Below are 26,996 nucleotides of genomic sequence, written 5' to 3'. Positions count from 1 at the left end.
CTTCTGGGGACATACTCCGTTTACTTTACACAATAATAATTTGAAGACTTGCCATTCTCGGAGGCAAAAATCCAGACTAAGATTAGATGGGTATGATGAAGGAGATAGATTAGATTAGGCAAGGAAAGGAAAGGCAAGGCAAGTTTATTTGTATAGCACAATTCAAGGTAATTCAAAGTGCTTTACATCAACATTAAAATCAGCAAGACACAATTAAACAGTAAATCAGCATCAAAATCAACAATTTTTTACTTCTTTTTTTACTTCTTTTCTTATCATCTTATTCTTAATTTTTTCCAATCTTATTTGTTATTTACTGTCTAATTATGTCTTCCTGCTTTTAATGTCAATGTAAAGCACTTTGACTTACCTTGTGTTGAATTGTGCTATATAAATAAATTTGCCTTGCCTGGCCTTGCCTAAATAACAAATAAAATGAAATAAAATGATATGAAAAGAGGTAAAATAATAAAAAGCACAAGTTGTTAAAAAGTAAGGGCAGTAGAGTACAGCAGGTAAGTATTTAATTTAAGAGTACGCTTCAGTAAACAGTAATGTTTTTAACCCTGATTTAAAGGATCTACAGTTGGAGCAGACCTCAGGTCTACAGGAAGTTTGTTCCACCGGTGAGGAGCAGAATAACTGACCACTCCTCACCTTGCTTGGTTCTGGTTCTTGGGAACCACAACAAACCAGATCCAGATGAACCTCAGCGGTCTGGGAGCTTCATAGGAACTAACACATCAAGCATGTATTTTGGTCCAAGACCATTCAGGTCTTTGTAGACCAGCAGTAAGATTTTAAACTCTATCCTTTGACTCACTGGAAGCCAGTTAGATTAGATTAGATTGTCCTTTATTGCTCCCTCAGTGGGGAAATTCGCTTTGTGCAGCAGCAGTACACACAACACACAAATGCAGCAAAAGGGTAAAAAAAGTAAAAAAATATATATAATTACAAAATATAAACAGTATATACATTGGAATGAAAAACGTAGTGCAGTACGAGAAAGAAAGAGAAACAGCGCAAAACAAGCAGGTAGGATGTTTATATTGCACATCTTGTTGTTATTGTACATTACTACAGTGAGCAGGCCTGGTTGTAGAAGAAAATTAGGACCAAAAAAAAAAGTCCACGACAGATAGGAACGAGACAAATTAATCGACGGAGCTGCTGCAACTAGTCACCTCTTGGGCGGCGCCATCTTGGAAATTAGTATAGTAAGGTTATAAAAGACATGATGTTTGTCTCTGTGCAATAATAATTACCTATATACCCTAAAAAATAAACACTCAAAAAAGTGTATGCCAAAACAGTTTCTAGATCTGAGAATTGCTGTCCTTTGAGCTCAGGTTACCACGGTCTGGGTACCGGTTATACACTACTACAGCATATTACCAGTTTTAGGGATGAATACTTGACAGAGATCCCCCATGTTCCTTGTGGAGTCTGCTGGTGCCATTCTGCCCATTTGGGGGTTACAGCCCCTAATGCCCCAGTCATTGCTGGTACACTTGTCTTACATTCCACATCTTTTCTGCTTATGTCCATGTTTAAACCTTCTCAGTGTCCTTCTTTGTGTTACTGTTGCTTGGGATTGGTGCATATGTATCACAACTGTTTCTCAACCACAATGTCCAGATGGATAACAAGTCACAGCTTACCAGTCAGGGTTCTTTCCTGGCGTGGTAGATCCAGGTCTCCATTGTTTTTATACTCAGAGCCCGTTCTTGTGCTGCCATGGTGCCTCAATGCTGTGTCTCACGACAGCATATCTTACCCACTGGTTTAATTTCTCAATATCAACCACACTATCAATCTGTCGGAGGAACATGATGTAAAGGGACGTCTCTTTCCAGGATGGTTCCTGCTCTCTCTCTTCTTCCTAGGAAATTCACTTTACATTTAGAATGCCATCTATATTTTTTCTTCAATATATCTGACAAGAATACTAGTGGTGTTACAAAAAATATAACACAATAAATATAACACACTCACAAAAACACACACACACACACATATGCACACGCACTCACAAATCTCACCATTTTTGAATTTTCACAAATCAAAATAGTCCTTAAAAAAGAAAGAAAGAAAACCATCGGTAGATTCATCCAAAATGATAATGAACATTTTGTAGAATGGTCAAATGTTGATTATTAGTACTTCATATGTTTTATTGTATCAGGTTGTTATTAAACACACTAAGCCACAAAGCAGGATAATGTAGATCTTGTTCTTTGATTAGCAAGTTCAACACAAAAGTTTTACTTCCAACAAAATGCATTGTTTGTACTTATACTCAAGTAATATATTTAATACTTCTCCAGCTACTGTTTAGTTTAACCAAGAATTGCATTCATGTGTGTGAACATATTCATATCTCCAAATGTCCACATTTACAAAGCACAGTTACATATCAGTGTCCACAGAGATTCAGTGTTCAATGAGTTTCCATGATGAATAGCCCCGTGGTTCTTCACCTCTCTAAATGTAATATAATTTAAACTACTGATCCAGATGCAGTTTTCTTGATTAAATTGTCTGCAATAGTAAAGGTATGTGGTATACCTCAAAGCTCAATCCGGGGAACCTTCTACTTAAACAAAGCGTAAGCTCTCTGCAGCTATCATTATCCTCATCACACTGTTTTCATTCTCAGATTTATGAGAGATAACAAATAAAAAGCATTTCCTTTCTCTAACTTAACTATTTATTAACTATCACTCACAGATTTTTAACTTATCAAGTAATTTGTCTCTTTGTTTTTGTTTGGGACATGAAAATAAAGTATTAAATATAGAAACAAACATATGTCCTAATTTTGAATTATATATATATATATATATATATATATATATATATATATATATATATATATATATATATATATATATATATATACACACACACATATGCTTAAACCCTATTATGTTGGAGGAAAAAGGAGAACAATACCCAGTACATTATCATTCAGAGCCTATTTAACATAAATAACACACATAGATAAGCTTAAATATATGCTAGTGACAAGTCATGAAAAGCACAAGCGCAAGAGACATCATTTTGGATTTAGCTGAAAGATAAAAAAAAATAAAAATGAAAAAAAAACCTTTGCAGTCATAAAAGAGTGTATTGGCTGTTCATGTTAGTCTATAGAAGACGCTTTCAATTCGACTTGCCTATTTTATGCATGTTGTGTGTGGTGTTTGATGTATTAGTAAAAATAATCTTTGTCAGTATGGAAAATGTATGGAATATATATACATTTATCTACAAGAAACGAAAGACCAGATTTTACTGCAGCATCAAAGCCAGAGACTTAAAACAAATAAATAAGCATACGAACAAACAAACAAACTGAACTAACTGAAGAAGGCTGCCTCTGTTGGATGGTTCTGGGGCCTCTGTTAGATATTATTTATAATACTTGCTATAATAATTATGAAATCATTTCAAAATTATTTATTGTAAAATATCTCATTGGATTTTTCAGTTTCACAGAGTAATTATGTTGATCTGCAGAATAATGATTTTTGTCATTATTATCATTGTCATTATTATTTTTATGGTTCTGATTATTATTGTTGTTATTATTATATCGTCATTAGCATATTATATAATTAGGCTATTATTACATTCTTATGATATTATATTATAGCGCTTATTAGCTGAACAAACATATGCCTATGTGGTTAAAATGCAGTTGACAAATACAATCAAATACAGTCAACTGACACAAACAAACCAGTGAACCAGTTTTCTCCCGATTTTTTTACTGTCTCTTTTATCCTTTGAAAAATTTTAGTGGCCTATTTTGAGTCTTTCTCGTTATTACCTCACAGTGGTATTGACGTTGACATTAAAGATTTTCCTCTGACGGACGGAATAGACCCCAGGGACGCTGTGCTAAAAAATCAAAATGATTATGAGCCATTAATGTTTTCAAAAGCAGTTTTACACGTTTCATGAAAGCAGCCATTTGTGCCAATTTAAGTGACCGTATTTATGGCATTTAAAGAGACAGAGTAGGTTCTTAAACTGCCTTTTCATAATGAACACATTTACCGTAGGTAATTAATATATAAACTCTCTCGATTTGTCAGTTTGATGCGTATTTTAGTTAATTGTGAACGTAATTACGGGGCATATTAACAGCTTTCTGGAAAGAAAAAGGTTTTAGAGTCCGGTTGCATCTTGGGCGGCTTATTAATTTTCTCTCTCTTAAATGTGATGAAAAGCAGTGATAAATCTGCTTGATCGCTGAGGGCCAATAGTAAATGGATCCATATTTCATCGCGGCTTTAATAGAAATATTCATGCGGGGCCCTTAATGAAATTAAAACCGCGGATGGGACGAGGCGCAGCTCTGCTGCTTGTTAGAATAATCATGCATGAGGCTGAACGCGTTTACATGACATGGGGAAGTATACTTCTCTGTTTGTGACCAATTTCTAATGAATGTCCAGTTAAAGACAGGCAGACAGACAGACAGACAGATAGATTCTTTATTGATCCCGAAGGAAATTTGTGCAGACGCTTCTAATCAAAATGGTTTTAAATGCCTCTGTTTAATAGATCTCGCTTTTGGCCACAAATGGAAGTTACAATAATTTAAAGAGCAAAGGACAACAAAATCTGAATAAATTCGTCTGGAATTAGAATGTTATCAATACTAGTTAATATAAAAAAATGACTTTAAAGGCCGACTCTTTACGTTTTCAAAATGCACTCTTACACACAAAAATATATCTAATTGCGTGGATCTCCTCTCTTTTCTTGGGTGTTTCCGTGCAGGCCCGGCTCCCATCCACATCAATCTCCCAGTTATCATTCTGTAATTGGTCATGATCATCAAGGTCCACAATTAAATGGCGATCCTTTACTTGAAAACTACCCGCTGACTTGTTGATTTCCCCCGAGCAAATAAACGTCCCGGGAGCGCGCTCGGCTGATGAATTGACAAAAACTAATCAGCTTTATTGGTAGACAGGTTAAGGGCAACGGGGTGTCAATAATTCTCGTTTTGACCTCCTCTTCCATTAACTTTAAGTGGCTTATTAGACCGAAGTCACCCGCAGCCTGCGTGGGCCGATTACGTTCCCCTCCTCATCACATTTTAGAGCTTTCAATTATAACTTCTTTTTTTCCTTTTTGACCTCCTTTCGCACAGATTGTGCTGAAATTGAAATAATTTGGGCACGTTTTACAAATGGGGTCAGATCTTTTTTTTCTTCCATTGAACTCTCTATTGATGGATGAATCTAGTTTCCAATATTTGAAAATAGACCCACAAACCACAAAATAAAATTGGGTTTCCTGCTAATCTCGTGAGTGAGGATGATAGCTGCACTGATGTGTTTACAGCTTCATTATTCCGTGTCGGTGTGCATCTGCCATCTTTAGGTTATGGGGGCGTGAGGGGACAGAAGGAGGGCTTTCACTTCAATTTCCCTGTCCGCCTCTCAGGGTGATGCACTGTTGCGCACGTGTGGTCTTTTTTTCTTCCTTGTATGATTTCAATAAATGAAGACTGCCCTTCATCTTATTTCCACGATCAGCATTTTTTTTTCTTGCAGTGCATAAAGTCATTTATTCATTCGTGCGTATCGCTCACTGTTTTCATACCATGCTATGGAGTAAAAGACCAAGAAAAATCCAACATAGCAAGGACACTATACCATTAAAAATAAATATGTAAACAATGAAGGTGGTGCATTGACATCATTTAGTTCGATGGAATTTAAATATATATAGGAATAAAAATAATATTCGTAAATGAGTCACTATGCTACATAATATACACTATAATATAATATAAGTTGTAAAAACAATATCCCATGCACACTCACACACACTTATTTTTTGTCTTTATTCTTTATTATTTATATATTGCATTATTAGTTTGCCATCACTTTTGTGTAGTTTTACTTTCTGTTTTTTTTGTATGTTAATCTTGACATGAAATTTTAATATCTTCGGTGGAGGCTTCAAATAAGCCCATTGGGTTTTTTGCCTCTTCCTGCACCTATAGTGTTTATCATTGATATGTCCTGTATATTTTTTAAAAACTGTGCAAAACAATAAACTAAACTAAACTAAACTATCAAGTCTTTTTTTTTTTTTTTTTTTTTTAAATAATATGTCAAATTCAAGTCCTGTCTTGGACATTTTGTAATTCGATGATGCATCCAGGTAAGCCTGTATAGAAAGGTTTTTTTTTTTTTTTTTCATAATATTTAAGGACATTGCACAGTGTTTCTTGTGGGATAAAGTGCTGTTTCTGCCAGCATCCTGCCCTAGCAGTGATGAGAAAAGGCTGATTTATGGTTCCGCGTTACACCAACGCAGGACTACGACGTAGGCTACGCCGCACCTACGGGGTAGGCTCTGCGTCGATTTAACGCGGAACCATAATGCAGGCTGAAGGAGGCGTTGTTGGGCCATGCGCTGCTGGGACGGCCCCCTGTCAGCTGCCTGCACCAATCCCCTCCGCCTGACCGGGTTTAAGCGTCAAACCGAGCTCCTCTCTCACACTCAGGATCACATCAGAACTTTTGAGACGTCGGAAAATAGGTCCTGACTCCTTCGCCTGCAGTTTCACATCAGCCGCAGTGGCGACAAGGACACGCACTCCGCTAAACCAAATGGAGAAATCGAAAAACTTTCGCATCGACGCGCTTTTAGCAGTCGATCCCCCCAAAGTGCAGACATCCCCGCTGGCACTGGTGACGTCCCTGTCCTCCTCCTCCATCCCGACGTCCGGCAACGGGGCCGCCGCGGAGCTGGGCGCCGGAGCCGAGGCTTTACGCACCGAGACGCCGTCTCCGCCGAGGATTTCCACCTGCGGCTTGGTTCCCAAGCCGGGCTTCCTCAACGGCCCCCACGGGATGGTTGGATTACACCCGCAGAGCACCGCGGGGATCCCGGCCCAGGCTCTCTACGGACACCCGATGTACACCTACTCTGCTGCGGCGCTGGCGGGCCAACACCCGGCCCTGTCCTACTCCTACCCGCACGGCTCCCATCACCACCACAGCGACCCCATCAAGCTCACGGCCAGCACCTTCCAGCTGGACCACTGGCTGCGGGTCTCCACGGCCGGCATGATGCTCCCAAAAATGTCAGACTTTAATTGTGAGTATGGATATTATTGCAGACTTATTCATTCAAAATAAATATTATTTTTGTGTCATGTCCGAAGACCCATCCCTTACAGACACCAGAAACAGAAAATCATCAATATACAATATCACACTCACTTAATTGGGAGCTATGTACACCACAAAAACAAAATAAATAAATCAAATTGAAAAATAAATACATAGCCTAAATAAAATAAAAATACTTCATATTTCTTTCTCCCCCAACAAAAACCAATGGATATTTTCACATATGTTACTTTTCTTCGTTTATCCCACGCTTTCTCTAAATAGTCAGCAAGTGCAAATACTTTATAATCAAAAATCAATTTGAGCCTCTCAGTATCACTTACCCACATCAAATCCAAATTCTTACACCTATCAAATAATTTCTGAGGCAACTCATGATACAGAGGACAATAAAGTAGGCTACAATATGGAACTCATTTTCAATATCATTAATATCACAGTAAGGACAAATCCGCTCTTCTTCTGGGACCCCAGATAACGTCCTGTCTCATATATATATATATATATATATATATATATATATATATATTCATGTGTATGTATATCAGAGAATCACCACAAAACAATCTATAGGCCTCTCTTATGCTCTAAAAGCCTTTATCACTGCCTTACAAACATTTAAATAATAAAAAATAATTTCCCTATATTTCTAATGTTTGTTGCACAATTCCTGTCTGATGTTATCGTCTGCATAAAGAGGCTGTCATACAGTGGTGGTTTTTGTGAGAGGACCTAAAATGGACAGATAATGGACAGTGGGAAAGTGGCAGTGGAGTGTGAAAGCCACAGTCGACATGCGATCTGCTCACCAGATACTGCCTTTTTTGTTTCTGCTCGTTTTTAACAGATTTGTTCAAAATGAAGGGGGCAAATAACTCGTCTATGGACATATTCATATGTGGATAAAGCCTGCCTCGAGAAAAGTGAACCTGAAGGAATGAAAATATGTTGTTTTTTTACGCCATAAGAGATGTGGAAGTTGTGAAATTGATTATAGCCCACATTGTAAATATGTTTAGACTATTTGTAGAGGATTATTTCCATAAACTGTTTATATAAATACAGGTTAGAAAGTGTCCAAAAATCTCCCAGATGTGTGAACTGCATGTTTTGGTGTCGCAGCTCAGGCGCAGTCCAACTTGCTGGGGAAGTGCAGAAGACCGAGAACCGCGTTCACGAGTCAGCAGCTGCTGGAGCTGGAGCATCAGTTCAAGCTGAACAAGTATCTCTCCCGACCCAAGCGCTTCGAGGTGGCCACGTCCCTCATGCTGACAGAAACCCAGGTAGACAACTCTCTTCTGCAGAGACCCCGCCTTTCAAAACAGATGGCACTGTCTTATTTTGGAAAGAAATCCAAGTCATATATTGAAAAAACTAAAAGACAAAAACAACTTAACACGAGAATTTCCTCTTTTCAGAGGTAAACAAGGATCAAATGCTGCCATCTGCCATTAATACACGAAAATAAAGACAATCCACAATCTGTCTTTTACTACTACAGTCATTTAACAGGCGCAACAAGCAACTTTTGCTGGTTAAATATGTGATTTTTTTTTTATTTTTCAGTACGATATTAACCTAATTCCTTACATTTTATTTAAAAGATTTTAGTTATTTGACGATGTGAACACAGCATATTTGGCAGCACAACCTAGGGCGCAATAGTAAAATTCTACAATAAATAAATACACAACCAGGTAAAAGTTTGGACATACTTCCCCTTTTCCACAACTTTTGACTGGTAGTGTAAATACATTTTTAGCCTGGGCATAAATCCCAAAATATTAAAACTGTTGTCATTTCAACTTCAAAGCGCTGCTAGAGAATACCAATTAATACCTGCGTATCCCTCCGCCGTGTGTTGCAGGTTAAGATCTGGTTCCAGAATCGACGCATGAAGTGGAAGAGGAGTAAAAAGGCCAAGGAGCAGGCCGCCCAGGAGGCCGAGAAGCAGAAAGGCAACAAGGACAAATCAGACGGACTCGAACAGTCGGATTATCACGGCAAGACGGACTCAAAAAACGGCAGAATAAGAGACTTCAGGGACAGCGACGACGACGAGGGCGACAATTTCCTCTACAACTCGTCAGACTGCTCTTCGGACGACGAACCGAACCACAACAGCGATGTCAGTCCGCAGCCTTGAAGCGAAGAATGGCCACATCAATTTAAAGACTTCTGGGGGTTTATCGCTCTAAAAATGCGGTTGCATGTAATTCAAACTCTAACCAACAACGTAAAAAGGAAGACTTTTGTTATGAGAATATTAGGTCAATTAAGACCTACATGTGATAAACAAGCAATAATATAATACTCATGTTTTATTTACTCATAAGAGAATCACACTCTGCTACAGGTGAATAAGGCTACTGCATGTCGCTGTAAACTGGCTCAGCATCTGCAATCTTTACCTGTTGTGATGGTTGGTTTGTCAGTCCTAGAGCCCCCCCACACCAAGTAATTAGCAGCGGTTTGTCTCATCTTGCTCTGTGTGATGTCATATTTCCCATCGGTGCGTCTTACATCACGCGGAAAAATTGTGTTTATTTTTCTAAAATGTATTTATAAATCACTCATAGACCTACAACTGCATGGTAAATTATTGTTTAGCGTTTCCCTTGCTGCGTACAATGTGAAATAAAAAGTTTTTTGTATAAAAAGCCAAATGTAGGTTTATTGGGGCGCATTCTTTTAAGGGGAAATAGTCCCTGGTCGGATGATTTAGTGGCAGGTGCGGGTTCGAGGCCGCGTTTTGTCTCTGTACTCTGACAGCTCAGGTCACGGGAATCACTGTTGTTAGCGCTGTCCGATCTGTCACCCGATACCCACGTTGTCATCCCATTGAATAGGTGCAAACGTGCAGTCAGCAAACAGCGAGTAGAGCCTGAATTATGGTTCTGCGTTAAATCGACGCAGACCCTACGGCGTAGGGTACGCCGTAGGGTCTGCATTGGTGTAACGCAGAACCATAAATTATGTGGTCAGACGGAAGAAACATTTCACACCACACTCACAATGGGTTGCTATTAATAAACTGCGTAAAAGGCGAGTTAAGCAAAATGTGGCTGCTTCAGGTGCTATTTTCATAAACTCATAACAGACTGAAAATAATTTTTCTTTTTTACAATTTTTAAATATTGAAAAAAATTGTAAGCTTACATTTTTAATTGCACGTTGTATAACAGTGGTTTGGGAGTTTTTTTTTGGATGAAAGATGGATGGAAAGAAAAAAATAATTCAGGTCAGTAATTGTTTTATAATCTGTCAAATCTGACATATATGTCAGCCCAATCCATGCTGATGAAACGTTCAGGACTAACTAACTCACTGGACCTTTTCATAGCAACGCTGCACAATGAATGATGTTAGGTGTTCCCATGGTGATCGGTGTTGATCTACAGCAGCGTTTGAGTGATTCCCTGCTATTTGCAACAGGATTACTGAAGGATCTGCTGGTTATCATGAGCTGTTTACTTTAGCTGACTAAATTAAAGTTCAACTGAGGGTCACAACTAAGGCACTCTATACGACAACAGCTTATGTGGGAACTGCACAGTGAGTCTATTGATCCCAATTTCACCGCCTTAACTAGGAAATATACCTCATAATGTTGTTGGATTTTCTTCCCCAACACACCAGTTTGTTGGTGTCCTCGTGCTGATGAAATTATGTGCTCTTGAGGCCTTTTTTAACTGCTACTGGATCTGAGAAGTTACCTGGACTGAAGACGGGTCAGAAGTGCGCTCGTGTACTGGAGGTGATCATTTCCAGCGGCTGACCTTGGTGGCCGCGTCCTGACCCGGGGCCACCAGCGCTGCAGCCTTAGACGGCTACAGGACCACACCAGCGGAGCTAATTAATAGGAGCAAGTATCAAATGTAACAGAACGACTCTGCTATGCTAACCATCCGCGAAGCCACTGGTGTCGGAAACAAACCCAACAGGCCAGATTGAGAGTCCCCGGGTCACTGAATGAATGACGCTACCAGCTTTCCATCCTTGCTGCTCTGAGTTGCAGGAACACAAACAATATTCACAAAAGGATATAATCATACAAATATCCGCCTATCAGCTATGTTTAAACAATGGCAAGCGTAGAAATAAAATGTGTTTTGTGCTAAGTAAGGTACAAACGTACACTGTAAAGCTACAAAAAAGTTAAACTGAATGTTATTTACATAAAACCTTTTTAAAACTACTAAAATACTCGTACAGCGCTCTTTATATCACACGAAAGAAACAGGAAATGGCTTCAATCAAAAGCTTTCCACTGTGAATCTGGTTTTGTACATCCTCCTCTTTTTAATAAACACATATAAAACATCTGCATTGAAAATATTCAAATGAAAATAAACAATATTTGAGGCATTGTCATAAATTCGTTGTAAAACAGAAGCATGTTCAATCAGTTATATCAGAATAACAGACCTTAACCAGGAAGCACCGTGCTTTAGATGTGTTTCTGAAAGGATTCAAAACTCTAATTTCAATATTAAAACCATTTTAAATTCTTCTCCCAGCAGATCTGTGTTGTTTTTATCAGGAATCATTTCTTCCCTCGGTTCCCGAGGATGTATTTAAGGTTTCTGAAGTGTGTGTGGGTTTTACAGCTTGAGCTTGGCCTCTTTGGCCTCCATGGCGTTGGTGGCGACCTGGGCGCGCTCCGACAGCAGTGCTGCTTGCTCAGCTGATCCCTGCGACGGGGCGTTCTTCAGGAGGAAGTGACTGATGAAGAGCTTCAGACCTTCCCGCAGCATTCCTAGCTTGGGGATTCCAGAAATCCTAGTGGTTGTTTAACAAGAAGAGATATTGATTTCCAGACTTTTGCATTTTGTCAGACAGTTAAGATGAGTGGTTTTATGGGACGATGGTTAAAAAGGCTCGTAATGTGTTTTTCCACAGCGTCTAATTTTGTACAAATGTATTTGCTTAAATCCTAATAAGTGTATAAACAAATGGAGCTCACCTTCCAAATATGCTGGCAACCTCCTCGGGCTCGGTTTCTTTAAGCAGTTTGGTCAAGATCTGCCGCAAGAGGCGAACTGTGATTTTATCTAGCTCCCCGAACTCAATCACCTACAATGGAAAAGACACAGATGCCAGTAAATGATGTGTTTTATTAAAATTATAACTTCAGATAATAAAATATACACAACTGTGCTCACCTTGAGAACAGAGAGTGAAAGACACTTCCTCTGAAGAAAGTGAGTAACCAGCTGGACCAGATTGTTGAAGGTGCTGCTGGGAAGGTTGGACAGCTCCTTGAACTTGTCCCATAGCCTGAACTGGAACGTCATCTACCCATACAAAACATTTAATATATGTTAAATATTCTGACACAGAAAACAAATGAAAAACAATAACTGTTTTATTACAATTTGATGTTATACTCTATTATGAAAGGTGTGTAAAAAAACAATGTAGGTTTGGTTACTGGCTCAAAATTATTAGTACTACCATGTGAATTTATAATAGAGAAAGTCACAAATGATTAACTATAACTGCAGAAAGTTCAGTGTACTGGCCCAACTGTTGCCACCTAATCTGAACACTTCACCATATAAAATTTGGTAAACAGGCCTTAACATAGTCGTACGATTTGACAGCCATAAATTTCACAAATCACAAGTATCAATATTTGTGACGCACAGTAAATACTCTGGTATCCTCGTGTTTGGTGACAGCCTCCAAATGCAAACAGTGGATCAAAAAACACTCGCAGGGACTGAAAATCCAAAGGGGTTTAGGACAAAGCTAGATGAATATGGCCAGGCTTATTCCTGCTGGATGGCTTAACAACACTTTGAACTCCTCTCTGTACCGATGATCTTTCTTTGTGAACTCAGACCTCATTCTTCAGGCTCGGTACACACTCACAGAAGAGATAGATTATTGGATGGAGATATGTGGCAAACACAAAAAATCTTTTGGAAAAAGACAAGCTGTTGAATTTAGGATAATAGAGGAACGATGACAGAAAAATAATAACCTATATCTGTTTATGTTGTTACAACTCCACATTAAGCCCTAATAAAGAAGTTCATTTATCTCAGACAATGTCCTATAGCAACATGGATATGTTTAGTGTACATGTGTGAACAATGTTTTAGGATATTTTGTCAATTCAGAAAAAACTTCTTTGGTGGCACAATTTGGGTATGAACACTAAACATCTGACAAACTGTGTTCCCAAAAATGATATTCATTATGGGCTGTTAATTCAACATTGCTGTGTTTGGTTAAAGTTTACGGTGAATAAACTACTTAGGAGCTACAACTGTAAAAAGATTTCATTAAAACAACATTGCATTACTATTAAATTTGCAACGATCGCTGACCAACTTTTAAGTGAATGATTGCTGGATGATGTCATGTCTGGTGACATAAAACTTGGAGCGACTGCTTCTTCCTCCCCGTCCCTTCAGCTCTACCAAACAAACCAGGCTCCATCATGAAGCCTCACAACATACCAGTCCTCAGCGTGCCAGTTTATGGAGTCTGGGGCTGTAAACAAATACTTTTATTTTTGTTTTTTAAACTACTAGATGGGTAGTTAGCATCCGGTGAGGAGATATTCACTATACGTGACCAAAAGTGTTCTAGATAACAACAATCATTTAGAGTTGCTAACCCTACCTTTAATATGATTATCTTTCAGTTATTTACCAAACAGCTTTGATTCAACTCCACTCAATGGGCTTTCAATTTTACTACAATATCAGACCTCAAAATAGAGTCAATACTTCTGTATCACAATATCTAAATATTATTTCAGTCTAATTTTCTTCCTGTGGTGCTTTTTATAGACAATCTATGTAGAAAATCCCTGGAGCAGCTTATGTGACCATGAAAACTCTGACTCCGGGCTCCACTTTTCTTGCTAAATCATTAATCTTCCTTCACAGCACACTCATCTGGTCTGGAGCTTCGTGTTGGAAGATGAGGAACTGAAGCCATTATATTGATCTACTATTTAGAACCACTATAATAGCAAGAAATTGGCAGAAACTGGAGTTTAAATAACGAGACAGTGGTTGATAAGTAGAATCATTGTGGGATTTTGGGTGCTGTAACTCTAGTGTAATGTGGTACAACAAACTGAGCTCTGGACAAACAAAAAAGAAAAAAGATGAATAATTAATAAATCAGAAAGGACAGTAAAACAAAAACACAAAATGTAACCAGACAGAGCAACAGAAGTGAAAACTTAATAAAAAGGAGTAATTCAAACCAAAAAATACAAAAGCCTTCTAAAATACAACAAATGAGGAAACAATAATACAGAAAAAAATTATTCTACAACATTTTTGAATAGAAATCTTGTTGTGTTTTCTATATCATTTGGTGAAATTAAATGATTGTTTCTTGTAAAATTGTGATTAAAAAAAAAAGTGTTTCCCCAAACAATTGTTTGTACATAGTTTTAAATGCTATGAAGTCATAAAACAGCACCATTCATTAGTTCTTGGCTTGCTAACGTTTTACCACCGCTGTATTCTCAAATGACACCTGCGGACGGCCTAAAGAAGTGGATAGTTTGCAAAGGTAACCTCATCTAAATGCAGTTTACATGTGAACGGCAAACATTCCCGCCAGCTTCGTTTCAACCTCTTTGATGACGGACAATGGCCGCCCGTCTCTGATATGAGCTGACACGGCAGCAGCGTAGGAAGTGTGCTCTCAGCCCTTTTGTTTGCAGTCACAGTGTGAGTCAAATCAGAAGTGAGAGGTGTTACAGGCTCCCACACAGCAGAGGTGAAACACAGGCCACACACACAGACTGGGTGGGCACACGTCACAAAACGCCTAAATGTAGGCGTTTTCTGTCTAAAAGCCAACTTATCTGACTGATATTAACTAGTATGCAAATAAAAATCATCATATGAACCATGAGTGTTTTGAAATGTATTAAAATGAGTTACTGAACATGCAACATCTACTGTATATGACCTGCTTTACCGTGTCACTATTCTCAGGTAAAGTGAGAGTACCTGAAAGCGCCGGTGGTGGGAGCAGAGTTTCTCCCCCAGTACAGCGTAGAAGGCGTTGAAGCTTTTCTCCTGCAGACAGCAGTCCATCAGAACATGGACGATCTCCCTTTCCTGCTTGTCCTTCAGGCCCATCCTTCACACAGCACAAAGAAAGGGATTTGAAACAACAAATAAATAAATCTCACAATTAGACAGGACTACTATAACATTTGCATTGTGTATTTTTGCTTTTGAATTATTACAAAAAAAAGGGGAAGATGCGTGCCAAAACAAACCTCAACAGTTTCTCAAAGGCATCCAGGTAATCCTCACTAGTCATGACCACACAGAATATGTTTTTCCTGATGTCAGTGTTCATTCTCTGTTTCTTAGCCAGGTCTAAAACTTTGGCGCTAAACTGAAAGGTGGGGGAAACAAAAAAAAAAGTAAGTATCAATATGTTGGAAAATCAAAGACATTTTAGACTGTGAGTTTGCCTCTACTTATATGATGACATTATTTGCACTCAAATCTAAAAAGGCCAAATCTTTTTCCAATAAATCCTCTTTTCATGTAAATACTTGCCATGTTTTAGCAAGACAAATTGGACATACAACTGCTCTCAGATGAACCACATTTGCATCATGAGGCTTCACTATACAGAGGGTTGCAAAAGTATTCACCCCCCTTGAACTTTGTGACCTTTTGCCACATTTCAGGCTTCAAACATAAAGATATAAAACTGTAATTTTTTGTGAAGAATCAACATCAAGTGGGACACAATCATGAAGTGGAACGAAATGTATTGGATATTTCAAACTTTTTTAACAAATAAAAAACTGAAAAATTGGGCGTGCAAAATTATTCATCCCCCTTAAGTTAATACTTTGTAGCACCACCTTTTGCTGCGATTACAGCTGTAAGTCTCTTGGGGTTTGTCTCTATCAGTTTTGCACATCGAGAGACTGAAATTTTTGCCCATTCCTCCTTGCAAAACAGCTTGAGCTCAGTGAGGTTGGATGGAGAGCGTTTGTGAACAGCAGTTTTCAGTTCTTTCCACAAATTCCCGAATGGATTCAGGTCTGGACTTTGACTTGGCCATTCTAACACCTGGATATGTTTTTTGTGAACCATTCCATTGTAGATTTTGCTTTATATTTTGGATCATTGTCTTGTTGGAAGACAAATCTCCATCCCAGTCTCAGGTCTTTTGCAGACTCCATCAGGTTTTCTTCCAGAATGGTCCTGTATTTGGCTCCATCCATCTTCCCTGTCCCTGCTGAAGAAAAGCAGGCCCAAACCATGATGCTGCCACCACCATGTTTGACAGTGGGGATGGTGTGTTGAGGGTGATGAGCTGTGTTGCTTTTACGCCAAACATAACGTCTTGCATTGTTGCCAAAAAGTTTGATTTTGGTCTCATCTGACCAGAGCACCTTCTCCCACATGTTTGCTGTGTCTCCCCGGTGGCTTGTGGCAAACTTTAAATAACACTTTATATGGATATCTTTAAGAAATGGCTTTCTTCTTGCCACTCTTCCATAAAGGCCAGAATTGTGCAGTACACGACTGATTGTTGTCGTATGGACAGAGTCTCCCACCTCAGCTGGAGGTGACCTCTGACCTCTGCAGTTCATCCAGAGTGATCATGGGCCTCTTGGCTGCATCTCTGATCAGTCTTCTCCTTGTATGAGCTGAAAGTGTAGAGGGACGGCCAGGTCTTGGTAGATTTGCAGTGGTCTGATACTCCTTCCATTTCAATATTATCGCTTGCACAGTGCTCCTTGGGATGTTTAAAGCTTGGGAAATCTTTTTGTATCCAAATCCAGCTTTAAACTTCTCCACAACAATATCTTGGACCTGCCTGGTGTGTTCCTTGTTCTTCATGATGCTCTCTGCGCTTTAAACGGACCTCTGAGACGATCACGGTGCAGGTGCATTTATACGGAGACGTGATTACACACTGGTGGATTCCATTTATCATCATTAGTCATTTAGGTCAACACTGGATCATTCAGAATCCTCACTGAACTTCTGGACAGAGTTTACTGCACTGAAAGTAAAGGGGGTGAATAATTTTGCACACCCAATTTTTCAGTTTTTTATTTGTTAAAAAAGTTTGAAATTTCCAATACATTTCGTTCCACTTCATGATTGTGTCCCATTTGATGTTGATTCTTCACAAAAAATTACAGTTTTATATCTTTATGTTTGAAGCCTGAAATGTGGCAAAAGGTCACAAAGTTCAAGGGGGGTGAATACTTTTGCAACCCTCTGTATATTTATTCACATGGAAAAGATACAAGGTTACACATTTCAGATCAAACACATGGGCTAATATCTGCCAGGTCTTTTTGGACAGATATGCAATCTTTTATTCATTTATTGTTAACAGGGCCTTTTATTTCCAGGAAAGTCTGGAATTTAGGCTTTATTTTGCATTTTATTTGGCCTAAAATTATCAATAAGAAGAACATTCTTGAAAGTGCTCCATTGTGGATGACAATAGTATAACCTTCAACCCCTAAACTGTTAAAATGATAGATAGATAGATTGATTGTACCTGTCCTTCAGCAGTGCTCTGCTTTGTGCTTGTGTCATCTTGTTTGCTGATCATGGGCGCTCCACTCCATGACGACCCAACGATCCACCAGCGGCCCACCTGCTCTGCTGCCAGCAGGTTTTCCAGAGAGACCCTCAGCTTCATGTCACTCCCTTTTGCACTGCGGCTGATCTGAGTAACACCACCAGGAATCACCAGGAATTAGTCACAGGAATACTGAATAACATTTTCACAAATGCTAAGAAAAGAATCTTAACAGCTTAATTTGGTTCTCTAATATTTAGCAGAGTCTCAGCGATACTGTGTAGACTTTGGGAGGCAAGTATCTGGCGCCACTTGGTGGTACAAGTGGAGACTACCGTATTTTAATCAGAGTCATAAATTAAACTATTTCTTATCTTTCTTAAAACAATTATTATTTTTCACTAAATTGTCAGCAAAAATGGATAATTCAAACCCTGTACAGTTGATACCCACCAGAGTCCTCTGCAGCTTCCTCAGTCTTTCCACAGGCTCGGGATCATACCCGGGAATCTTCCTCATATCATTGTTCTTTAGCGCCAGCATCGTTTCCAACATGAATCGCACCTGAGAGGGTTTACACATATTATATGAGTTTCCTACATTAATGCATGATCACAAAACCATCTACACAAAGCTATCATCAGTTATTACAATTATTTATTTTCTAATTATGAGAATGTGTCAAATGAAAGGCAGGAAATCATTTTGCTTTGCTTACTCGTGTCTGATCCTGAAACTTTGACCCCATGGTGTTTGCCTTTCGCTGGGCCTCAGAGATGAGCTCCTTGAGACCCAGAGCGTCATCCTTCCTCAGGGCAAAGCCCACGTTCCTCAGCACAAATAGGACAAGCTCAATGTCCTTCTCCAGAAATGCTTCCACCAGCAGTTTCAGGATGTCAAAGATGATGACAGAATGCATAACCTGGAAGTTATAGAGGTGAGCGATGATGGCAACAAGGTTGTTGCACTCTTTGCTCTCACTTGGGGTCTTGTACTCTTCGTCAAATCTGCGCACCACTGTCTCCAGGAAATGAGCTCCCACCTGGAAAGGGATGAAATGTGATTAAAGCTGCTATCAGTGCTTGATGAGAGCAAATCAGCTATATGAAATCTATAACAAAACCAAAGAAATTCATATGTTTTGCTTCAGTATTTACAATCTGCCTAATGTTCTGTTAAAATACATACCGGTATATCAGAATATGATACAAAATATAATTATATTGTCACATGTAAACATGCAAGTAACAGTCATCACAAAATTAATTATGGAAAACTACTGCATTGGTGAGAAATTACCTCCTATAGTGCAACAGAGCTAAAAGAATAAGCCTCTGACTGAAAATACTCTGTTGTTTAAGCCTTTGCCCAACAAAAGGCTGCAGTGAAAACCACAATCAACTTCTTTGTTTTCTTAACATTCAAGATGAGCCGCAAAGCAATGCTTTTGACTACCTGCTTAAAAGCACAAATCTTCATTTGCACAGTATGTGGCATCGATGTGGGTTTTATGGAGTTTCTCATAAAGCAGCGATGGCTGAACTGTGTTAAACATAAAAATCACAGAATATGAGCATCACAGTCCTAACTGAGTTTTCCAGATGAAAGCGGAATAGCTAAAAGTTAGGTGATAGAAAGGTGCAATGAGGAGGATGCAATGATCCAATCTGAGCTGAAGCTGCTACAGAATGTGTTAGACACACAGGCTATGTCCAAGCTTCCATCAGTCCGATTACTCCTTCGCTTGAACCCAGTGATATTTTTCATCCCTGAACACATAACTGCAAAGTTGTCTCTAATGTTTTCTTTGGGGATTTCCCATTAAAACTACTTGATCTGTCCTAGCTTGACTTTTGGCTCTCTCTGAATAATCTGCAATAACTCCCAGTTTCTCTCCCTGAAAAACGGAATACAGAACATCAGTTTGGGTGCTCCACGGTGGAGCTGCATGTCAGGACTCAGTGTCCTCATAAAGACAGAATACCAGTATGTGGGCTTCACCGTGGAGCTGCATGTCGGGGCTCAGTCTCCTCATAAAGACAGAATATCAGTATGTGGGCTCCACCGTGGAGCTGCATGTCGGGACTCAGTCTCCTCATAAAGACAGAATATCAGTATGTGGGCTCCACCGTGGAGCTGCATGTCGGGGCTCAGTCTCCTGACAGAGAGCATGTTAATGTGTCGGTTCCATAGTGGGTGGATAATTACTGGGAAGTAAATAGTACTTATAAAGCCCTGTCAAACTGTTCGGGTGTAACCGCCTCTCGCCCGATGACCCGATTGAACAGGTGTCTCCCCCTCCTGACAATCTGCAGCTACTGACAGCCATTTCTGATACATAAGCAAGTAAACCCAAACCTGCCACTGATTCAGAACAGTGTACCAAATAGTGATACGATAAGCTGCAAAACATGCATTTCCCCCTGTCAATTTCTCATTTTAAAAAGGCTTTGAAATGATGGATAAAAGAGTGTATCTTTACCTCCAGCCCCACAACGTGATGGAGGATGCTAACAAGCAGGACATGCTCCATCAGCAGTCGGTCTGGCATCAAGGCCGGGGTGACACAGCCTGCAAGCAGCACCTCTGTCAGAGTGTCGTTCATGTCCTTCCTGCTGTAGCGAGTGAACAGCTCCTCCAGCTGATTGCAGATGAAGGCCATGTTGGGCTCACTTAGCCTGAAAATGTTAAATATTATTATATTTTGGATACTTTAGGGAGAACTTTGCAGGATTCCAAAGGAACAAAACTGTAATGCAGATGGTACAAGGGTTATATTAATTAACAATGGTAGTAATGTGCGATATCATTCTCTGCAACGTGCAATTATGCAAATAACATCTGTAAATATCCATCTGTTATTTTTTTTATATACTAGTATTTCTTATTACTTATTTTTATTCTCCTTCTTCCTCTTCTTCTTATTGTATATACTGTTTATAGTGTTTTTATTATTGTTGTGTGATATTGATGCCTCTTGTGTTTTGCACTATCCCCTTTGCTGCTGTAATCTGGAAATTTCCCCTCTGTGGGACTATTAAAGGATTTCTTATTACTTATCTTATTATTACTTAATAATGAAAACTTTATGAAGCATTGTCCTTCCATTAAATATTTAATTCCTAATCTCTTAAAAGAATATTTCCTGAAAGCTTTGCGTTGTGGTAGGAAAGTTACCTGTTCAGCAGGCCTTTCACATTCCTCCTCAGTTTCTCCAGCTCGGCTTTTCGTTTATCATCTCCAGTGTTACGAAGCTGAGGTGGAACATACTTCCCAGCTGTGGTGGTGACCTTAACATTATGAGAAGTTGAAACTTTGTCAATGTTATGCCAGTCATAAAGTGATATTGTAAAGATGTGAACTCACAGCTTCTGACTGCGGGCTTGATGTCGCTGTTCCTTGAATATCAGCTGCTTCTTCTGTTCCCTCTTCACTTTCTTCACCTGAGCCTGCTTCACTCTCATTGATCGCGTCACTGAAGTTATCCATGTCTTCTTCCATATCATCATCATCATCATCATCATCATCATCATCAATCTCTTCGTTGTCATTATCATCATCGATCTCTTCGTTGTCATTATCACTGCCTTCACTTGCCATTTCATCTCTGACTTCTTCATCTTCATCTGATTGCTCTAAATCACTATTATCCAGGTTTTCAAAGTTTTCTTTGGCCACGGCCATGTCCATGTCGTCAGCATTATCATCGTTCCCATCATACATGGCCCCGGCTGATGAGCCAGAGTCCAGCACACCCAGGATGTAGTCAAGTCCATCTGTCACAAAGGACTGTGGGAGACTTTTTTTGTTTTTTCTCTTGTTTAATCCAAGGCATCGCTCCAGCTTCTTTATTTCCCTGTCCTCTTGTTCGTTTGCCTCCAATAATGCCTTTTTCCTTGATTCTTGAAGCCTGGTAACTTTCTTACCTTTCTTGGAGGATGAAGGTGTTTGAGATGTTTCTGCTTTCTCAGTAGCAGCCTGAGCAGGCTTTGAGACTTCCTTCTTGGCTTTCTTCACGTTCTTCTGAACTACTTGGGCTTTTTCAGTCCTTATTTCCAAGTTTTCACCATCAACAGGGGTTAAACAGAGCTCCTTCTTGCCTTCATAATGGCATTTCATCCTGGCTTTTTTCAGTTTTCGCTTTTCTTTGCGCAGTTCTTTTCTGCTTTTCTTCTTTACAACCCTCAACTCATGATCACCATCCGTTTCTTCTGTGGCACTTTTGCTTTTAACAAACTCACCCACTGCGAACATGTACTTCTGCAACACTTCATCCCCCTTCTTCTTCTTCTTCCCTTCGTTTTGCTTCCATTTTCTTTTCATTTTTTTGTTTTTACAAATGTATCTTCTGTTGATAGGCTGGAGAACGGAGGTTTATTAGCTTTAAAAAAAAGGGTGTAAAGCAAAACTACCTTTTTAGTCGCATAAATAAAAAAGACAGCACATGTGTCTCCACAAGACACTGTTGTGGCTGTGACCCAGAACCACGTGACTATCCTCTTCCTGGGTTACGGCATAGAAATATACACATAGAAATACGGCCGCCATCTTGGGCCGGTCACCCTCCCCATACGACAGCATAAGACAGAACAGTATTGAAGATGCCAGAGCACTGTGCCGCGTATTCCTGTACACATCTAAAAAAATCTAAAAATAAGGCCACACCACATTGCCAAACTCACCTCTCTTGACCTGCAGAAAGGGAGCATGAGAAAAAGCCTCAGTCCTCTTTCAGGGCTTTAAGTTATGTGTATGGTTTGTGATATATATATATATATATATATATATATATATATATATATATATATATATATATATATATATATATATATATATATATATATATATATATATATATATAATTAATCTTGTTTCATTCCATGTATTTAAAGATCAATTTCTGTGTGTGTGTGTGTATATATACATATATATATGTATATATATGTATATATATATATATATATATATATATATATATATATATATATATATATATATATATATATATGGGTAACTCACGATTCAAAACTGTGGCGATATATGGCCCACGATAACGATAATATCACGATACACGATGAAGATATCTACGATATTCAATATATTGCAAGACATTTCTTCAACGATATATCACTATATAAGTGACTGAAAAAGAAAAAAATACTCATAAAAAGGAAAATGTCTCTAGTTATGCATTTATTCAATGCCAAAACTTCATACAATGTATAAAGAAAGTGCATTTGTATAGAGCCTCCCTGCCTCCTAGGCTTGTAAATGTAAACACCGTACAGCTGGACAAATTAAAGTGCATGAACATTAATAACATGTTTTATATAAACCAGGACAGTGCACTGCTTTGTTTCTAATACTAAAAAGTCAGTAAGCAACTTAATTTTGCACAGTACCTCACTGCCTCCTAGTCTTGTAAATGTAAACACTGTACAGCTGGACAAATTGAAGTGCATGAACAATAGTGCGGTGACAGCCGCGTAAATATATATATATATATATATATATATAACATTGTTCAAAATTAGGACATATGTTTGTTTCTATTTAATACCCTATTTTCATGTCCCAAACAAAAACAAAGAGACAAATTACTTGATAAGTTAAAAATCTGTAAGTGATAGTTAATAAATAGTTAAGTTAGAGAAAGGAAATGCTTTTTATTTGTTATCTCTCATAAAACTGAGAATGAAAACAGTGTGATGAGGATAATGATAGCTGCAGAGAGCTTACACTTTGTCTAAGTAGAAGGTTCCCCGGATTGAGCTTTGAGGTATACCACACACCTTTACTATTGCAGACAATTTAATCAAGAAAACTGCATCTGGATCAGTAGTTTAAATTATATTACTTTTATAGAGGTGAAGAACCACGGGGCTATTCATCATGGAAACTCATTGGACACTGAATCTCTGTGGACTCTGATATCTAACTGTGCTTTGTAAATGTGGACATTTGGAGATATGAATATATTCACACACAATGCAATTCTTGGTTAAACTAACAGTAGCTGGAGAAGTATTAAATATATTACTTGAGTATAAGTACAAACAATGCATTTTGTTGGAAGTAAAACTTTTGTGTTGAACTTGCTAATCAAAGAGCGGTCGATGAGGCGTCTATGTATATATATCTATGGTTGCTATGACCCAGAACCACGTGACTGTCTTCTTCCCCGGTTACGGCGACCACGTGACTCTCCCCTCCGACGTCAGTTATTTTGGGGCGTGTTGTATTTTGTACTTAGCGAGGAGCGGCGGTGCTCGTCCGTAAACATCCGTGTACCGGTCTGGACCGAGAGTTCTGCAGCTACGGTGCTTGTTCATAAACATCAGTGTGGCCGGTGTGGACCGAGAGTTTGCAGCGTGTTCATAAACACCCGTGTACCGGTCTGGAGCGAAGAGTTTTGCAGCAAAGGGAAGAGACTCGAGTCGTAGCTCGAGTTGCGAGCTAGAAATGTAGTGACCTTGTTGCTTTTATTTTTGCATCTGCAATATGAAGAATGGAAGAAGACGACGTGACTATCCGAGAGCAGAATTTTCACAGCCAGGTTCGAGAGGACATCGTAAGTAACGGGAGCGCGGCTCCGGGCTAGCCGGCTAAAGGCTGATTTATGGTTCCGCGTTACACCGACGCAGAACCTACGCCGTACCCTACGGCGTAGGGTCTGCGTCGTTTTAACGCAGAACCATAATTCACGCGTCCTCTGCAGCGCTCACCTGGATCGGCTAGCGCTAGCCTGTGGCTGTCAGAATGATCCCTAGATTTGATCAGGCCTGATTAAGCTTTAAGATGACATTTATCAGGCTTTGATTAAATGAAATGCACTAATGAGGAAGAGCTGTGACAATAAAGGGCTCCCGTTGAGTCTAGCTGCTCTTAAACGCACCACAGTCATTGAATGTACGCATGGGGGTTAGTTAAAGCAGAAAATAATCCTAGTTTTTATTTAAAACATTTCTAAATACTAAATACAATCAATTTTTCATGCAGTATTAGATTATTATGTCCATTCTGTTAAGAGAAATTGTGTCAACAATATGTTGATGTTTCCTTCTGACCTAATTTTAGCACACATTTTGATTTGATTTGATTTGATCTTTATTCATCTTGAACAAAACAATAAAAAAAACACACCATACATCAACAACAATAATAAAGCACAACCAGTTTTGTTCAAGAAGGGACAGGAAGAAGCAAATGCTTATCTAGTCCGGCCCCTTCTTGCAATATAAGAATATCTGATATATAAAAGAATAATAATAGCAATAACAATAATAATAATAATAACAACAATAATACATATATACAGTATATACCCTTCTTCTTGACATATAAAAGTAATTAAAAGACAAGTGAGTCAATAATAAAAGTAGCTAAAACGAAAGGCATCAAGCACAGTAGAGAAGAAAAAAAGTCAATGAAAAAAAACAAAAAACAATCACCATAATAAAAGTAGCTAAAAAAAAGAAAGAAAAGCATCATGCACAGAAGAAAAAAAGACAATGAAAAAAAATAAAATAAAAAATCATGGTCATTATAACATCAAATGTTGGTAGTTCAGTATGAGAATCTGCTTATAGCAGCGTTTTCCTCGTAAAACAACACAAAAGCAAATTATTTGTTTTGCAAAGTCTTATGTTTCATGCCAAGACCTGTATTTTGCAATTTATCTCACATATGTTTATGTTTGACATTGGGGTTTATTATTTAGTGTCACCATTTCACATAAACAATGAATAATGATTGGCAGTCAGTAGTTTCCATGGGGATGAATTCTAAGTTTCAATAAAGGAGCTCTGACTAGAGGTTAATGGTTTCCATGTTGACATAAAGGGGCTCATTCTATCAGATTCAGGTTAAAAATGAAGTGAAACTTTGTCCCAAACTGAAACTATTTAGAGAGATCCCCTAACTCCAAATAAACATGTCTTTGACACTATGACTACGGAGTTCCCACACATTGGTTTGACATTTGTGTCTGGGGAAGTAACAATGTACAGGTGAATTAAGAGCAGTGTGAGTTTTGGATTTCTTTGAAAGTCCTGCTCATTTGTTTTCCGTTTGTTTCTTTTGGTAAGCCGAGTAACTTTTTCCAAACTTTGAGCTACGAATTAGATAACTAAAGAGACTGTAAGCTACACACCTTTTTATAGCTTTCAGAAGTTTGATGTTTTTAACATTTCCCTCATGATTTTCCCAGTCTTGAAAATGCTAGTCTACTTGAAAGACTTAAATAATGGGCATAAAACTGCAACTTATGCAGCTTTATCTAACATATTACCGTAAAAGTAATCTCACATGGTCTGAAAAGGGCATGGTTGCGTTTTGAATTGAACTATTGCATATTTTCTGAAAAACAGAGCATACATACAGTACTGGACGATTTAACAGCTTTTTGTGGAAATACGGGGAGTATAAAGCTGTGGTCTTGCCTAACAATTGTGTTTTTTCTGCAGCAGCACTTTCTGTCAATCATACAATACTCTGTCAGTATAGATAATGTGGCTATTAAGTTCTTTGTACCTTGAAAATGGCAGATGTTGATTTTCTTGGCATCAATAAACATTTCTTGATAAGCCTTTACAGACACTTGCATGAAATTTTCAAATGTCTCACCAGCAGGCAAGCTCATCGTCTCAGCTTTGACCTATATACTTTTTGTCCTGAGCCTCTCTCTCTCAGTATCCCATATCAGCATGCTTTACCTAATCCCTCTGCATGATGCGATAATGTCAGTGTATCATTTAACAGGAATTTTTAAATGAGTCTTCCTGTGGAGGGAGTTCTACTGGTATCCCAGAGCTCATATTTGATATTGCTTGCGCTTATTTGGCCATCCAGCTTACTCTGGGTTAGGTGTTAAAGTCGATAAACGGGACTCAGTTACAAAATGTTATGTTCTTGATAGACATGAACTCCGGGAAAGTGTTTATTCCAGAGTGGACGCAACTGTGAATAATTACCGAAAAATTCCATGCCTGTGTTTGCCAAAAATACATACAATTAGATTTACTGTGAGAAATCTTGTTAAGCGAGCATAAAGTGTCACAAGTGTGGCGTGGTCACACCAATAACCATTATCAAATAAGATGCTGACATCTTCATCATGTTTTCACATACCTTTCACAGCAGAGGTGTGCCATCTTGCACACTGAGATTTATTAGCAGTTGGCTAGGACCTTCAAAACATTAGACCTGAAGAGACTCTTCAGAAGTTTGATGTTTTTAACACTTCCCTCATGATTTTCCCAGTCTCGA

General features: G+C 38.7%; 3 protein-coding genes across 3 annotated transcripts in view; 2 read left to right on the top strand and 1 right to left on the bottom strand.

The window, feature by feature from the left end:
• Positions 1 to 6,571: 6,571 nt before the first annotated feature.
• mnx1 (motor neuron and pancreas homeobox 1) lies at positions 6,572 to 9,758 on the top strand. Its single transcript, XM_061713628.1, has 3 exons — positions 6,572 to 7,137; positions 8,295 to 8,455; positions 9,040 to 9,758. The coding sequence occupies exons 1-3, from the start codon at positions 6,648 to 6,650 to the stop codon at positions 9,316 to 9,318; spliced, it is 930 nt and encodes a 309-aa protein (XP_061569612.1). The 5' UTR covers positions 6,572 to 6,647; the 3' UTR covers positions 9,319 to 9,758.
• A 1,641-nt stretch (positions 9,759 to 11,399) lies between these two features.
• nom1 (nucleolar protein with MIF4G domain 1) lies at positions 11,400 to 22,204 on the bottom strand. Its single transcript, XM_061713121.1, has 11 exons — positions 21,096 to 22,204; positions 20,907 to 21,019; positions 20,212 to 20,407; positions 18,448 to 18,771; positions 18,183 to 18,293; positions 17,706 to 17,876; positions 15,439 to 15,560; positions 15,164 to 15,296; positions 12,338 to 12,469; positions 12,139 to 12,248; positions 11,400 to 11,954 (listed from the first exon to the last, which is right to left on the bottom strand). The coding sequence occupies exons 1-11, from the start codon at positions 22,050 to 22,052 to the stop codon at positions 11,777 to 11,779; spliced, it is 2,547 nt and encodes an 848-aa protein (XP_061569105.1). The 5' UTR covers positions 22,053 to 22,204; the 3' UTR covers positions 11,400 to 11,776.
• Positions 22,205 to 23,977: 1,773 nt separating this feature from the next.
• The window catches only part of lmbr1 (limb development membrane protein 1), a 41,215-nt gene continuing 38,196 nt past the window's right edge, over positions 23,978 to 26,996 (top strand). The window contains exon 1 of the mRNA XM_061713135.1: positions 23,978 to 24,300. Within this exon, the coding sequence (XP_061569119.1) occupies positions 24,238 to 24,300 (63 nt within the window). The 5' untranslated portion in view covers positions 23,978 to 24,237. The remainder of the gene's footprint in view (positions 24,301 to 26,996) is intronic.

This window comes from Cololabis saira, chromosome 22, assembly GCF_033807715.1.
Source record: "Cololabis saira isolate AMF1-May2022 chromosome 22, fColSai1.1, whole genome shotgun sequence".
NCBI lineage: Eukaryota > Metazoa > Chordata > Actinopteri > Beloniformes > Belonidae > Cololabis > Cololabis saira.
The sequence above is the reverse complement of the archived record's forward strand: the minus strand, read 5'-3'. Positions and strand labels throughout refer to the sequence as shown.